This window comes from Martes martes (assembly GCF_963455335.1).
Source record: "Martes martes genome assembly, chromosome: 1".
Classification (NCBI taxonomy): Eukaryota; Metazoa; Chordata; class Mammalia; order Carnivora; family Mustelidae; genus Martes; species Martes martes.
The window spans coordinates 68,224,794-68,239,941 of NC_137888.1; the positions used below are offsets into that span (position 1 = coordinate 68,224,794).

At 39.3% G+C, this 15,148-nt stretch overlaps 1 protein-coding gene across 1 annotated transcript in view; it reads left to right on the forward strand.

Moving 5' to 3' along the window:
• The first annotated feature begins 1,188 nt into the window (after window positions 1-1,188).
• The window catches only part of PLS1 (plastin 1), a 73,867-nt gene continuing 59,907 nt past the window's right edge, over window positions 1,189-15,148 (forward strand). The window contains exon 1 of the mRNA XM_080822659.1: window positions 1,189-1,301. Coding sequence (XP_080678785.1) covers window positions 1,270-1,301 — 32 coding nt within the window. The 5' untranslated portion in view covers window positions 1,189-1,269. The remainder of the gene's footprint in view (window positions 1,302-15,148) is intronic.

Consider the following 15,148-nt stretch of genomic DNA (forward strand, 5'->3'; position numbering starts at 1 on the left):
TTAGTTCATCTCTCTTTTTTCTCATATGTTTTGTTTCTTAAATTCCACATATGGGTGAAATTATACTGTATTTCTCTTTTTCTGACTTATTTTGCTTATCATTATACTCTCTAGCTCCATCCATCTTGTTGCAAATGGCAATAGTTCATTCTTTTTTACACAGACATGTATACACACACACACCACATTCCCTTATTCATCTATCAGTGGGTACTTGGGTTGCTTCCATATCTAGGCTATTGTAAATAAACCTGCAATAAATACAGAGATGCATGTATCCCTTTGAATTAGTGTTTTTGTATTTTGGGGGTAAATACCTAGTAGTGTGATTACTGGATTGCAGGGTAGTTCTATTTTAACTTTTTGAGGAACCTCCATACTGTTTTTCACAGTTGACATTCCTACAAATAGTGTGCAAGTGTTCTTTTTTCTCCACATCCTTGCCAAACCTTGCTTGTGTGTGTGTGTGTGTGGTTTTGACTTTAGCCATTTTGACAGGTTTAAGGTAGTTTTGATTTGCATTTCCTTGATGATGAGTGATGTTGAGCATCTTCTCACATGTCTGTTGGCCATCTAATTATCTTCTTTGGAGAAATGTCTTTTCATGTCTTCTGCCCATTTTTAATTGCATTATTTGTTTTTTGGGTGATGGGTTCTATCAGTTTTTTATAAATTTTGGATACTAACCTTTTATTAGATATGTTATTTGCAAATATCTTCTCTCATTTGATAGGTGGCTTCTTAGTTTTGTTGACTGTTTCCTTCTCTGTGCAGAAGCTTTTTATTTTGATGTAATCCCAATAGTTTATTTATTTATTTTTTTTTAAGATTTTATTTATTTATTTGACAAAGATCACAAGTAGGCAGAGGCAGGCAGAGAGAGAGAAGGGGAAGCAGGCTCCCTGCTGAGCAGAGAGCCCGATGTGGGGCTCGATCCCAGGACCCCGGGATCATGGCCTGAGCCGGAGGCAGAGGCTTTAACCCACTGAGCCACCCAGGCGCCCCACCAATAGTTTATTTTTGCTTTTATTTCCTTTGCCTTAAGAGACCTGTCTAGAAAAATGTTGCTGTGGCCGATGTCAAAGAAGTTACTGTTGCCTGTGCTCTCTTCTAGGATTTTTATGTTTTTAGGCCTCCTGTTTAGGTCTTTAACCCATTTTGAGTTTATTTTTGAGTTTATATTATGGTGTAAGAAATTGGTCCATGTCCTTCTTTTCCATGTTGCTGTCCGGTTTTCCCAACACCCTTTGTTGAAGAGACTTTTTCCCCATGAGGATGAACTCTCAGGCCTCAAAACTGAAGTGAGTATAAAATATCTTTATTTTTCCTACATCAGCATAGGTTCTATTATTAGTAGCCATATAGTGGAAGACTGTTCTAGTCATACAGGGTAAAATAGTCATTTAAGGCTGAACTCAGTTGTCTTCTTCCCTGGGTGGTATTTAAGTTTTCAGAAATTTCATCTTGTCATGGCATGGGTTTGAGGGTAGGGAGTTTAGTTTAGTTAGGACTGTTATTTCTCTGATACTGCCTTCTTGTGAGACTCAGGTTCCTGTGTAGTCCAGTGTGGATGTCCCTCCCTGCTGATATCTGCGGAAGTGTGAATTCCCTGTTGATCTGTAGCCCATGTGGTATCCCTTCATTAGTATCCTCAATTCCAAAGGTTCCTTGCTGTATCAGTTGGTAGAGGATGCAATCCTTGATCTCAGGATATGAGTTCAAGCTCCACCTTGGGTGTAGAGGTTACTTAAAAATAAAACCTTAAAAAAAAAAAAAAAGTCCCGAATCCTCTTCAAATCCACTTGGCTTAGCAGTGGAATGGTGGAGGGTATGTGGCAGGGGGATTGTAAGACAGTGTTATTATTGAGCAGTTTTACCCTGTTATACATGAGATCACATGTCTCTCCCCAGTTCCCACTCCTCCATGGAACATTTTCTGGATCACTTGGGTATACAGAAGCCTCTCTCTCCTCTGTTAATTCTTTGTATCCAGACCACACCATCTACCCTGTAACACCTCTTATAACATCTTAAAAATGATCTTAACATCATTTTAACATCTTTTAACATTTTTTTCTGAATTTTATTGATTACACATATAATACTGACATTGCTATTTAACTTTCTATTTGTGTTTCTCATACAATCCACCCACACCCCCCACCACCACAACTAGTTTGTAAGCTCTTGGAATGCCCAGACCAAATATTAAATGTCTTGATGCTCTTCTCAAGTGCTTAGCATTGGGCTAAAAGCATAGGTGGTCCTCAGTATCTGTTGGCTGAATGAATTAATGAATTTAAATTTTTTGAGTACAGAAAATAAGTCTATTATCTTTTATATCTCAACATAGTGTTGAACCCTGAGTCATCATTAACTTTTTACTTCATTTGATTGAATTAAGTGTCAATTTATGTTGTTCTTTCTACATGTATTTCTGGTGTCCAAGGAAGCCTAGGACAACCATGTCTCTTACATGCAAATACTTAAGGTTTTGATTACAGCCAGCTGGGAGGGGTGCCTGGCTGGCTCTGTTGGTAGAGCATGATCTTGGGGTCATGAGTTTGAGCCCCAAATTGGGCATAGAGATTACTTAAAAATAAATAATAAAAAAATAAAGCTTTAAAAAATTAAAATCAGCTGGGAGAATTTTATAGAATAGGGAAGATAAATGAGTATAATTATATGCATGGCACATCAGGGACAGTATATAATACAAGGGAGAAAAATCAAAGACCTGGCAAGTAGTATTTGTGATGGCAATTTTTCAAGAGGATGTTAGCAAATAGTAGGTAGATGACTCTAATTCACTTCTCTGAGGCTAAGGGAGAAAAACTATACTGAGCAGATGATTCCTCTAAGCTTATACTTAGAGGATTTTAATGATTTTTCTGCACTTGCATTCAAATAACAAATTTTTGCTGAGTACCACCTATGGGTAAGCAATGTGTTGGACACTCAGTATTCAGAGATAATCTGAGAAAATGTGTTTCTTACATCCCCAAACGCATAGTCCTTGGTGGAGGTAGGATGGACAAAAGATACAGTGTGCACACTGGCGTTCACCACAGTGTTGACTGACTTTCGTTATCATTGCTGAGGGACATAGCTGTTTGGTCTGAGGGAGTTGAGGAAGACTCCAGAAGGGAATGGTTTTTACCCGGATCTGGAATGATTACCAGGAATTTACAGGGTGAGGAAAGGCTAAAGGAATTCTAGGAAGAGGGCATGTGCAGAGGGTTGGTATTAAAGAAGAGATAGCATGTACAGGGTTGCTGGGGAGCTCAGTATGACTAGAACATGTGGTGTGGGCTGGGGTGGTATCTCATGATATAGGGGCATTCCAGATACCAGCTTGGATTTATTCTAGGAGTACATCAAAGTGTATCCCCTCCAGGTTTCAAAATTATTATTATAATTATTATTTAAAGATTTATTTATTTGAGAGAGAGCAAGCGTGAGTGGGGCTAGGGACAGAGGGAGAGAATATCCAGGCAGACTCCTGCTGAGCTCGGAGCCTGACACAGGACTCGATCCTAGGAGCCATGGGATCAGGACCTGAGCCGAAATCGAGTTGGATGCTGAACCAACTGAGCCACACAGGCACCCCTTCAAAATTATTTTTAACTGTCATGTAGGAATGGTTAGATTTGAATCTTCACTTTTTTTCCTTCCTTCATTTCTTGTCTGTTATAAAAGATATATATGATCATTGTGGAAAATAGGTAACTACATAGAAAAAAATTAGATATATATATATATAATCTCACTGTCCTCACCCTCTAAACAGCTCCTGTAATCAGTTTTATGTATAGTATCTCCTGTTCATATTAAAAATACTTTTAAATGTATTAAAAAGTTATGTCTTGTTTTTTACTTTTAAGTGAATTCCTTATTTCTGAATATTTCAGCCCTACTTATTTTAAAGTTTCTGTCATGATTTCCAGTTTAGAAGTCTTTTACTGTCTTCTATCATGATGGGTTCTTAAATGATTTGTAATGTCTGTGAGCTTATCTCCAGAATCTTATCTTTTTTTTTTTTTAAGGTTTTATTTATTTATTTGACAGACAAAGATCACAAGTAGACAGAGAAGCAGGCAGAGAGAGAGAGAGGAGGAAGCAGGCTCCCTGCTGAAGCAGAGAGCCCGATGGGGGCTTGATCGAATATCTTCTTTTCTTTAGTGGAGTTCAGTGTATGTTCTAGGTGGTGGAGTTGGACCTGTGGGCGGTTTTGCTTCTGCCTGCCAGATCCATATGGTTTCATTGGTTTCTCAGGTTCCTGCAGTAAGGTGATGTAAAATTCAGAGCTCACACCCACACGCAGGGCAGATTTGGGGTTCTGATTTCTCCTGTGTAACTTTTTTCTATGTAGATTCTATGTTGAGCATCCCTCTTTACAGAGAGGATGGCCCTCCTGGTTTCCAGGTTTGCGTTCCACTTCCAGGTTTCTGCTGTGTTCATAGCCTGAGGTTTCAACTCCTGTCCCTTGAGATGTGAATGTGGACCTGCTCTTGCTTGATTTACCACTTCATTTCTGGTACCAGGAGATTTCTTTTGCTTGCTTGGGCTTAGATACGTATTGAAAAAATTTAAAGATTTATATTTTATCCAACTTTTTTTTTTAGAGGGAGAGAGTTGGGGAGAAGCAGAGGGAGAGGGAGAGAGGGAATCTTAAGTAGGCTCCATGCCCAGTGCAGAGCCCAGTGCAGGCCTCAGTTTCATAACCTTGACATTGTGACCTGAGCTGAACTCGAGTCAGATACTTGACCAACTGAGCCAACCAGGTTCCCCTTATCCAGCATTTCTATATGTTTGAAACAGGTGGAGGAGCTTACATATTGCCTCTATCATCTTGGCTATCCACTCCTTGCACAGATAAATACTTTAAACAGAGTTGGGAATATACTACATATATTGATAATCCTCTTTATTTTAACCTGATAATATATTGTAAGTTTTTCCTCATAATCTTTAAGAACATTACTTTTAATGACTGCCTGACTTTTTTAAGAGAATACTATATTTTATTAAGCAAATCCTCTATTTTTAGAAATTTAGGTTGTTTAAGGTTTTCCATTATTATAAGTAATGATGAACATATTTATACCAACATCTCTCTGCTGATTTCAGCTTGTTTCTGTAGAATAATTACTGCAAGTGGGATTCTTTCATTAACATTTTTGAGACTTTGGTCCTGTTATTACTAAATTATCCTGCAGAAAATTTGTTTCAATTTGTACCCAGTACAGTGGGTTTGTATATTTCCTGGAACTATTGCTCCAACTGGTTCTTATTCTTTAAAAGGATGGATGCTAATTTTCTGGGCAAAAAAATGGTATTTCATTATTATTTTAATTTCCATTTGGTTTAGTGACCGTTTTATTTGTACTTTTTTTCTTTTTTAAGATTTATTTACCTACTTTAGAGAGAGAGCATGAGCGGGAAGGGCAGAGGGAGAGGGAGATAGACTCTCAAGGAGATTCTGTGCTGAGCATGGAGCCCGATGTAGGCTCCATCTTTCAAGACCCTAAACTCAGGACGGAGCCAAAACCAAGAGGCAGAGGCTTAACCAACTGCGCTACGCAAGCGCCCCTAGTGACCATTTTAAAAGGGTATTTTCCACAGTTTGGCGACCGTGGCCATTGCTGCTATAAACAGATGGCCCTTCTTTTAACCACATCTGTATCTTTGGGGTAAATACCCAGTAGTGCAATTGCAGGGTCATAGGGAAGCTCTATTTTTAATTTCTTGAGGAATCTCCACACTGTTCTCCAAAGTGGCTGCACCAACTTGCATTCCCACCAACAGTGTAAGAGGGTTCCCCTTTCTCTACATCCTCTCCAACACACATTGTTTCCTGTCTTGCTAATTTTGGCCATTCTAACTGGTGTAAGGTGGTATCTCAATGTGGTTTTAATTTGAATCTCCCTGATGGCTAGTGATGATGAACATTTTTTCATGTGTCTGATAGCCATTTATATGTCTTCATTGGAGAAGTGTCTGTTCATATCTTCTGCCCATTTTTGGATATGATTACCTGTTTTGTGTGTGTTGAGGGAAATTGGAAGGGGAGGTGAACCATGAGAGACTATGGACTCTGAAAAACAACCTGAGGGTTTTGAAGGGGCGGGGGGGTGGGAGGTTGGGGGAACCAGATGGTGGGTATTAGGGAGGGCACGTATTGCATGGAGCACTGGGTGTGGTGCAAAAACAATGAATACTGTTATGCTGAAAATAAAAAAAAATAAAAAATAGATAATAAAAAAATAAAAGGATGTTTTCAGTAGGTCACTGATTTTTCAGTTTATAAAATTTTCTTAGTCATAGGGGGCTAGAGTGGCTACTAACTTATCCTTTTTGTTACTTGCTATTCCCCTACTGCCTTCTAAGTAACTTGGATCCTTCCGTGGAAGGTGTGTTTGGTGACAGTGTGGTGGGTGAAAAAATGCAAACTACAGAAGTTGAGCCAAGAGTTGAATTGCTCAACATAAGAATAGTGGTTGGAGTGGAGGTTAAGGAAAGAAATACCCTGGAAAGTGGGAGGCTGAAACCTAAAGAGGGTGGTCCAGGAGTTGCGGCAGGCAAGGAAGCGCTATCCCTGAGAGGAGTTTGGGAGAAAGATGGGGGGTAATTAAAGGAAAATGTGCAGAGTTTTGTCCAGTGGTGGTCAACGTGAACTTTCTTCTCCACATTTCCACAAAATCTTAAGTAAAATATTTCTCATTAAATGCATTGTTAGGTTGGCTCTGTTTGAGGGTATATATGTTGAAGCAGATGGGCACAGAGTAAGAGCCAAGTACTACATGGGGAGAGTCAGGGAGAGCAGAACCTGCTAAAGTAGCCCTCACAAGACACCAGAGTGCTGGACTAAGGTAGTGAGGAGTAAAGATGAGGAAGAAGGGGTATTCCAGAATTTGGAGGTAGGATTTGGTGGTAAGTTACAGTTTTTTGCAGGGAGAGGATAATGGAGTCAAGAGGATTTTGAGGCTTACAGTTTGGGAGACTGCATACACAGGAGATGTCTCAGATGACTGGGACTAACCTTTGGAAGGAAAAGGTCACTGTTTCCAGGCTTATAATTGGGGGTGTGGACGCTAGTGATTTTGAATGGTTGACATGGGCCCAGAAGGTGGTGGTGTCAGAAAGTGTCTTCCCCATTTTTCCTGTTCTCCTGTAAGCTCTGGAGTCCTGGTATAGCTCAGAGAATGGAGAGGGATTTATGTAACAACTAGTGTTGGTCTCCTCAAGTGATCATATTGAGTAGGTCTTTGAGGTAATTTTGATTTAATTCAGGAAAATAAGGATTGTAATTTGAGAGCTACAGAAAATTTTATAGCTTTACAATTTATTATTCAGATTTTCTGTATCCTTGTTTGCTTTTGACTCATTAAACTATCGACAATTAACCTCTCCTGCAGTCATTGTACTCTTGTTAATTTCTTCCTTTATTTCTAAAGCTATATAACCTGTGACATATAAACATTAATGCCAGTGTGTTTTAGTTTTGACTGTATTTGTCTTCAGTGGTGTTTACTCTGAGTCCTTTCTTGATGTAAATACTCTACCAGCATTGTCAAAGGTTTGTTCTAGAACTCTGAGTACAGCATTTTATTCCTGTCTAGATGCCCGTTCTGTCATCTGTGGAGAAGTGTGGACTGGATTTTATAAATGTGATAAATCATTAAACTTCAGTGTGTCTCAGTTTCTTTGTTGGGAGACCTATGTCTAATTAGGGGTTAAAGAGGTAAAATGGATGCTTGGAAAGTATAAAATACTCAATAAATATAGAGTGCTGTTTAATTTTTCTAATGCCAAGATTCTGATATGAGGAAATTTCCAGAGCTGGTAGCGGGCTCTGCCTCCCATTCTCCACAGCAAAAGGTTCAGATACCTCACAGTGTTTGGGCAGTTATCCACCTGCACTGTGGAGGTGTCCATCTCCTGTGGGTAGGAATGGCTCTGACCTGTTATGTTCAGCTAGCAGAATCCTTCCATGGTAGCATGCTGGCTATTGGAAGAATGATAAAATCATAGACTTGTGAATTATTGTGTTCTTTAAGAAATCTGTGGTGACAATGTTGATTCTTTGTAATATGGCATCCTTTGCATTTGTTGGAAAATATCATTTTTTGGTACTAATAATTTTTATTCATAATTGATAGAAATTTAGGATTTTATGGGTCATTGAAAACATACACACACACATATGTGGTAATTCCTTCTTCCTTTGTCAGTTAATAAAGAGGGTCAGAGTTGGTTTCTACAGGTTGTAAAACAAAGTGCCTCAGGGTTTCAACTCCTGAAAACAGTTTTAATTTATGTACAAAGTGAAACATTTCAAATTTAAACCAACATGTGCTTTGGAGGGTAAAGTTCAAACCCCAACCTGGAAACACCCTGGATAGGACTCATCTGCTTACTTGGACGCAAGTTGGACAAGAACGTCTGTGTTGCTGTGAATCATTTACATGGAAATTCTTGGGTGGAGATGGGGGGAAAGGATTATAAACTAGAAAGTAATGCCTGGATTATTCCAGAGCCCTTGGAAGTGACTCAGCTTCCTGTTCTCTGATAGCTCTTTGGCATTTGTGTTGAGGTATTTATTCTGAATGAAATATTTGGCAATATAGGCAGTTACAGTCTGGGAGTCTCCCTCGTGTATAATTTCCAGTGACTAATACATAGAAAGTCAGAGTAAGGTACTTTTGTAGAGACAGAAAAAAAGGTAATGTAAAAGAATTCATATAATTCTCACAAAGCTCATTTAAATCCTTCCATGTATTCCCTGCATTTCCAGTAAAACAGATTGCACATAGATAAATTAAAATGGTGTTTTCAGAAGTTGAAACTCTGAGACACTTTATTTTACAACCTGCAAAAACCAACTCTGACTCTCTTTATTAACTAATCTGTCTCAGACCCTCTTTAAAACTGTCCACACTTCACGCTAACTGTATGCCAGAAAGTCAGGTTCTGGGCAGCTTCTAATAGGAAGTCGTCACTGGGTGTTTAACATTAGATGTAGGGGTAGAGGGGAATGTATGGGGACCACCGCTATGAAGTATAATTAGGGTCTGGACTTGGAAAACTTCCTGGCATGGATCCCAGCTCTGCCACTTATTGTGAAGACTTGGGCCTCAATTGCTTTACTGTGAAATAGGAGTTGTAATATTACCAACCTCAGGAAGTTTCTGTGTAGATTGAGACAGTTTATGTACTACTTAGAACAGTGCTTGGCCTATGGTGAGCACCCATGAATGTTTATTATTGTCAGAGAGATAAGGGAAGTCTCCCTTGCCTTTTTGGACTGCTGTTGTGTATGAGTGTTGTGTTTTGTGATTTCTTTGGATAGAGAGTTTGGCAGAGGTTTTAGGAGTCCTGTTTATATGACACTCAGGTGTTCTTAATTGGGTGGGATGAGTTCAGTTCAGGAGAAAACTATTAGAATGGCATGCTTGCATTTGCTTAGGAGTCAGATTTAAACCTTGGTTTTTGCCTCTTGGAAATACAGAGATTGTGCAGAAGGCAAATGAACCCAAGCCAAAGAGTTCTTTGTGGCTCTAGGTCTTCTTGGTATCCCCTAACTACAGGGTTGGGCATGTGGCCTGAGCTCTGCCAATCAGACTGATGTCCTGGGGATTAGACTGTCATCTGCAACTGGTGGTGGTTGAGGCACCTGGAGACAGCTCTAAAAGCTCTGAAAGTTTCCACTGTGGAGCTCCTTAAAACTGCCTGGCTCCTGTCCTTCCAGAGCCTGCTTGTTCAGCCCTCCCTGACTTTTTGAACCAGCATGTTCCAGTGTGTTCCTTTTTTGGCACATTTTGCCAGAATCAGTTTTTGTCGTTTACAGTGAAAATACCTTAACTGGCACAAATACCAAGTAGGCAGATTAAATGTGTCCATTGTCAGTAGGTAAGAGGATACAGATGAAGTTATGAGTCTTGGAACTAATAGAAAATTCCTTTTTAGCGAGTATGGCTTACAGTGAGAAGATCGCTTGTTTTCTGAGGTGCATAAGGAGTGAACTGTTGACCTAGTTGAATGGAAAAAGGAAGAGTCTGTAGGCTGGCCAGCACTGGCCTGCTCCCAATAGGAGGTGTAGCATGCAGGCATCTTTGGAAATGGCAGGGGTTACTTTTCATGTCAGAAGTTGAAATTCCCAGTAGGCAAAAAGACAAACTCATTTTATTTAAAGAAGATACTTTTCATTGTGCTTTATAGTATAGTGCTAATAGCTGAAAATTTGTATTATAAGTTCAACATTAGGGCTGATTTTAAAAAAAGAAAGATATATATATAAAAGAAAGCTATATTTGCAATAAACTGAAGAACTGTAATGCTCTTTCGTGGAAGGACTTAGAAACAGTTACTGAAGATATTAAACAGTTATTTTTTAAAAAGGCTTTCAGAGGAGTGACATCTTTTGAATAAGATTACTCACCATCATTGTCACCAAGAGATTAAAAGTGGTTTTTGAGTATTTATGTTGTATTGCATCATCTTATCACTGTAATATTTTTTTAAAGGTTCTGTTTATTTGAAAGAATGAGAGAGAGAGTGTTAGAGAGAGTATGAGATGGAGGAGCAGAGGGAGAAATACTCCCCGCTGAGCAGGGAGCCCGATGTGGGACTCAGTCCTGGGACTCCAGGATCATGACCTGAGCCACCCAGGCACCCTCACTGTAATATTTTTAATTACAGAAGAAATAGAAGATATTCCATTGCTCTCAAAAAACTTAAAAATTAGATAAGGTACTGTTATTCAATATTGACACTTAGACAACAACTCCATTTTTTCAGAGTGAGTGTTCTCTGGGGAGACTACTAAGAATTTTCTCCCTTAACTGGGATTTGCATCTTTCTCTGACTATTCATTTTTCAAAGCCCAGCTCAAACAGTACCTCCTCTGAAAGTCTTCTTGGAAGACTGGAAGCAGTTGGAAGATTCTTCCTTTCCTATTGATTTCATTCTAGCTTGCATAATAATTCTAGAGGTGGCATCCTAGTTCATTTGGAGGACTGACTTTTCAGTAGGGGCTATATCAGGCCATGTTGGAAAGTGGACCTAGAGGCAACTCAAGGCCTTTTTGGAAAGAACTGGGATTAGTAAGTGGCATTTATAATGGGTAAGGGAGTCTCATGTGTTTGTCATTACTGTCCTCTGTGGTTTATTGATTCCCTTACTAGATTATAAATTCTTTGAGAGCCAATGCTGTGTGTTAGTCACCATTTGATTGCCTCCAACACTTGGAACAACACCTAGTGCCTTAGATGTTCTCAGTAAACATGTGCTGAGACAAAATGCGGCCAGTGGGGAAATTCATGGTGGAATTTGAGCTCCGCTTGGAGGGCATGTGAAGAATTAGATGTGGAAGAATGGAGTTTCTCAGGACAGGAAATGACATGAAGGAGAGTTAAGGGACAGTCAGGAAGAGGGCTTGGAAGAAAGAGAACGTCTTTCTAAGGGTAAAGTGGGAAAGAAGAATTGTTAACAGGGAAGGATTAGAGTCTAGACGAATAGGTTTATAGCTAAAAAATATTGAGGCTATAATCTGATGAAGGAGATTAAAGTCTAGTTTAAAGGAATAACAACAATGACAACAACAACAAAAGAAAATTTAATTATGGAGTACATTATCTTTTAGAATGTTTTCTTCCTCTTTAATTTAAAAATAGAAAATAATTAAGCAGCTTGTATAATTTTGTATAGCAATATGGTGACATCTCTTGGAAATAGTGTGAACTGGAAAGCCAAAACAATAATAATAGTGGCAAATAGATTTGATAAACCTGTTGTTTCTAATATTCCTACTTAAAGTTTATTTCAGGCCAATTTCTTTGAGAAGCCATATCTGCAATGGATATCTAATCATGTATAAAAATGCTGTTAAAGACTAGATCAGGGGTGCCTGGCTGGTGCAGTCGGAAAAGCATGAAACTCTTGATCTCATGTGTTTGAGCCCATACTGCATATAAAGATTACTTAAAAATAACTAAATAAATATTTTTTAAAAAGACTAGATAGGGAGGTTTTTGTGTGTGTGTGTGTTTTGTTTTTTAGCCTCATTCATTCCTGAATTCCTGTCTGCCATACATCTTTCTTATTCCCTTTGTACTTTGGAAGCACAGTATTGTTCCACGCAGCAATAGGTCCCGTGGAGGTCTAGGTCAAGCACCCCTTTGAAAATTGAACTAACTTATAGGAACTTTGATACTTGGGGAACCCTGTTTTGTGAGCAACTGGGTGAAGCTACAAATATCTTGGGTGTCTTATTTTTACTGTCATGTATTAGGTACATTTCTTTCTTTTTACTTTTATTTTTACTGTCATGTATTAGGTACATTTCTTTCTTTTTTTTTCCTATGTGCAATGCATTAGTAATTTCCTGATTGTAACGATTTGTTGCCCTTGAATATTTATTATTGCAGCTAGATTGCCTGTCCTGCCTCACAACAGAAAGACCTGCAATTCCTCATAATATATTACTATAACAGTTTGTTATCTTTAACAAGAAACGAGTTAGGAGAAATAGGAAGGATCTTTCCGGATATAGAGAAGGGAAAAAAGGGACAAAGAAGCCGTAAGTCCAGAGGCCTTTAGGCTAGGAATATAGTCTTCCGTGCTGTGGGAGCAACCATAAGTGGACTTCTATACTTCACTGATGCACTGAATTTCTGGGATTACGTGTGGTGGTGGTGGAGGTAAAATACAAATTAGAACAAAAATCAATGATATTGTTATAGCACTGTATGGTGACAGATGGTAGCTAAACTTATGGTGAGCACAGCATAACATATAGAGATGTTGAGTCATGATATTGTACATCGGAAACTAACGTAACATTGTGTGTCAACCATACTCAGATTAAAAAAAAAAAAAAAACTAAAAATGGGGCCTGGGTGGTTCAGTCAGTTAAGCATCCAACTCTAGATTTCAGCTCAGGTCATGATCTCAGAATCGTGAGATTGAGCCCCGCATTGAGTTCTGCGCTGGGTATGGAGCTTGCTTAAGATTCTCTCTCCCTCTCTGCCCCCCCAAAAACCTAAAAAAATTATGACAAAAAGTACACTTATTTAGATGTAAACTTAGAAAATATGATTAAATTTCTTTCCCAAATCAGAAAGTTCAAATATTTTCTATCATTTGAGGATTGACCCCCCCTTTTATTTTCTTTTTGTAAACTGTGTCTATATATCAGTTTTGACTCTTTGTTGCAAGCAACAGAAACCCAGTTTAACTGGCTTTTAAAGAATGTGTTTCAAGTAACTAAAATTATCAGGGTTTTTAGCACAGTGAGATTTTGCATTCAGCCCTGCCGGTCACGTTTTCTTTTCATTCACTGGCTCTGCTTTCTGCTGTGCTGGTTTTGGCTTCATTCTTAGCCCCCAGGTCCTCCCCTCCTGGAGGCAAGATGCACGCAGTTGCTCTGGTCTCTACTTCTTCATGAAAAACTGATCCACGGGAGTTTGTGGGACTCTCATTTCAGAAAGTTCCACAAAAGCTTTCTTTTATTTATTTATTTACTTGACAGAGAGATCACAAGTAGGCAGAGTCAGGCAGAGAGAGAGGGGGATCCACAAAAGCTTTCTTATGTCTCACTGGCTCCAGCTGGCTTGTATGCCTATTGCTAAACCAAATCCCTTTGGCTGGAGAATATGATGTGCTGATTGACTTGGAACTGGAGGTTCACTCAAATGTTATGCATGGATTATATGGAATGAGTGGAACCCCAAAACTAAAGTTGGTGCTGTTATCAGAAGAAGGGAAATAGTTACTGGAGAAGAAAACAAAACATGTTCGGGAAATGATACTTGAAGTATTGATAATGTTATAAAACTATAGGATAGCAATTCTGTATATAACATAGAGAGATGTTGTGTGTGTTGATGGTGTGTTGGTGTGTTGAATTTTCTGAGAGAGCCAGAGAGGTCCTAAAATGGGGGGTGGGAGAGTGGGAGAGTAGATGGGATATAAATAATAAGTGAGAAGGAAAAGATCCTGGGATAATGGGCAGATCCAGTTACCTTAGGTAGGAATCTGTGATTAATGGTCTCCTGACCTGCTGGCTCCTCTTCTCTCAGAGTAGCCATCACTTGGAAATATCCCTCACTGGCATCAGGGATGTGGTGAGTGGTGCTAACTCCGGTTGGGTTTTGACACGTTAGGAGACAAAATGTTTTCTTTCTTCTTTCTTTTTTAAAAGATTTTATTTATTTATTTGACAGAGAGGCAGTGAGAGAGGGAACACAGGCAAAGGGAGTGGGAGAAGCAGGCTCCCTGCTAAGCAGGGACCCCAATGCGGGGCTCCATCCCATGACCCTGGGATCACAATCTGAGCTGAAGGCAGACGCTCAACCGACTGAACTACCCAGGCACCCCCCCCTTCTTTTTTAAAAAATGTTTTATTTGTTTATTTGAAAGAGAAACAGTGAGAGAGGGAGACAAATGTTTTCTTTTGGCTCTTAGAATGAGCTAATTTGATGGCAGTGTTTCTAGAGAAACACAGAATGTTTCCAGGTTCCCTTGAAAGGCACGGTGGATACACTAGTCACCCATCTGGGTGGAGCTGAGCAGAGTGGGAGGCAAGCTTTACACACAGTCCTCCTCTGCCTAGGCCATCCCTCATCACTTTTGCACTTAACACAGCTTTATGTGCTGGGGTTTCCAAACAGAGTTGGCACTGTTTGGGTTAGTCAGGATCAATGCAGAGAAGTCTAGAGTAAGGTCTTGTGAGAAAAGACCAGTTTTTTTCTACATGCTGATTAAGCACTCAGTGAGCTAACTCTAACCCTTCACATCCATTCATTCAGTTGCACAAATCAAGTAACATTTGAACCTCTGTGCTTGGGTGACCAAATCCCATACACTAAGTAGTGAAGATCAGTTGTGGTGCTCACAGCTTCCATTTCAATGAGTGTCTTTCCTTGAAAAAGTTAATTCTTTTATAGTCCTTTAAATAATCTTTTTTTTTTTTTTTTTTTTTGTCTGAACCCATTTCTGAATTCAGAATACTTGTTGACTCACCACATGCTTTTACATTGGTATTCGGGTGGGGGGTCATGCTCCCCTCTGACTTCACTTTGCAGAAGGATGCTCAGGAGAAATCTGAGTTTTATCATACCCGTGTTTAATAGCTTGCTTCGTCCGA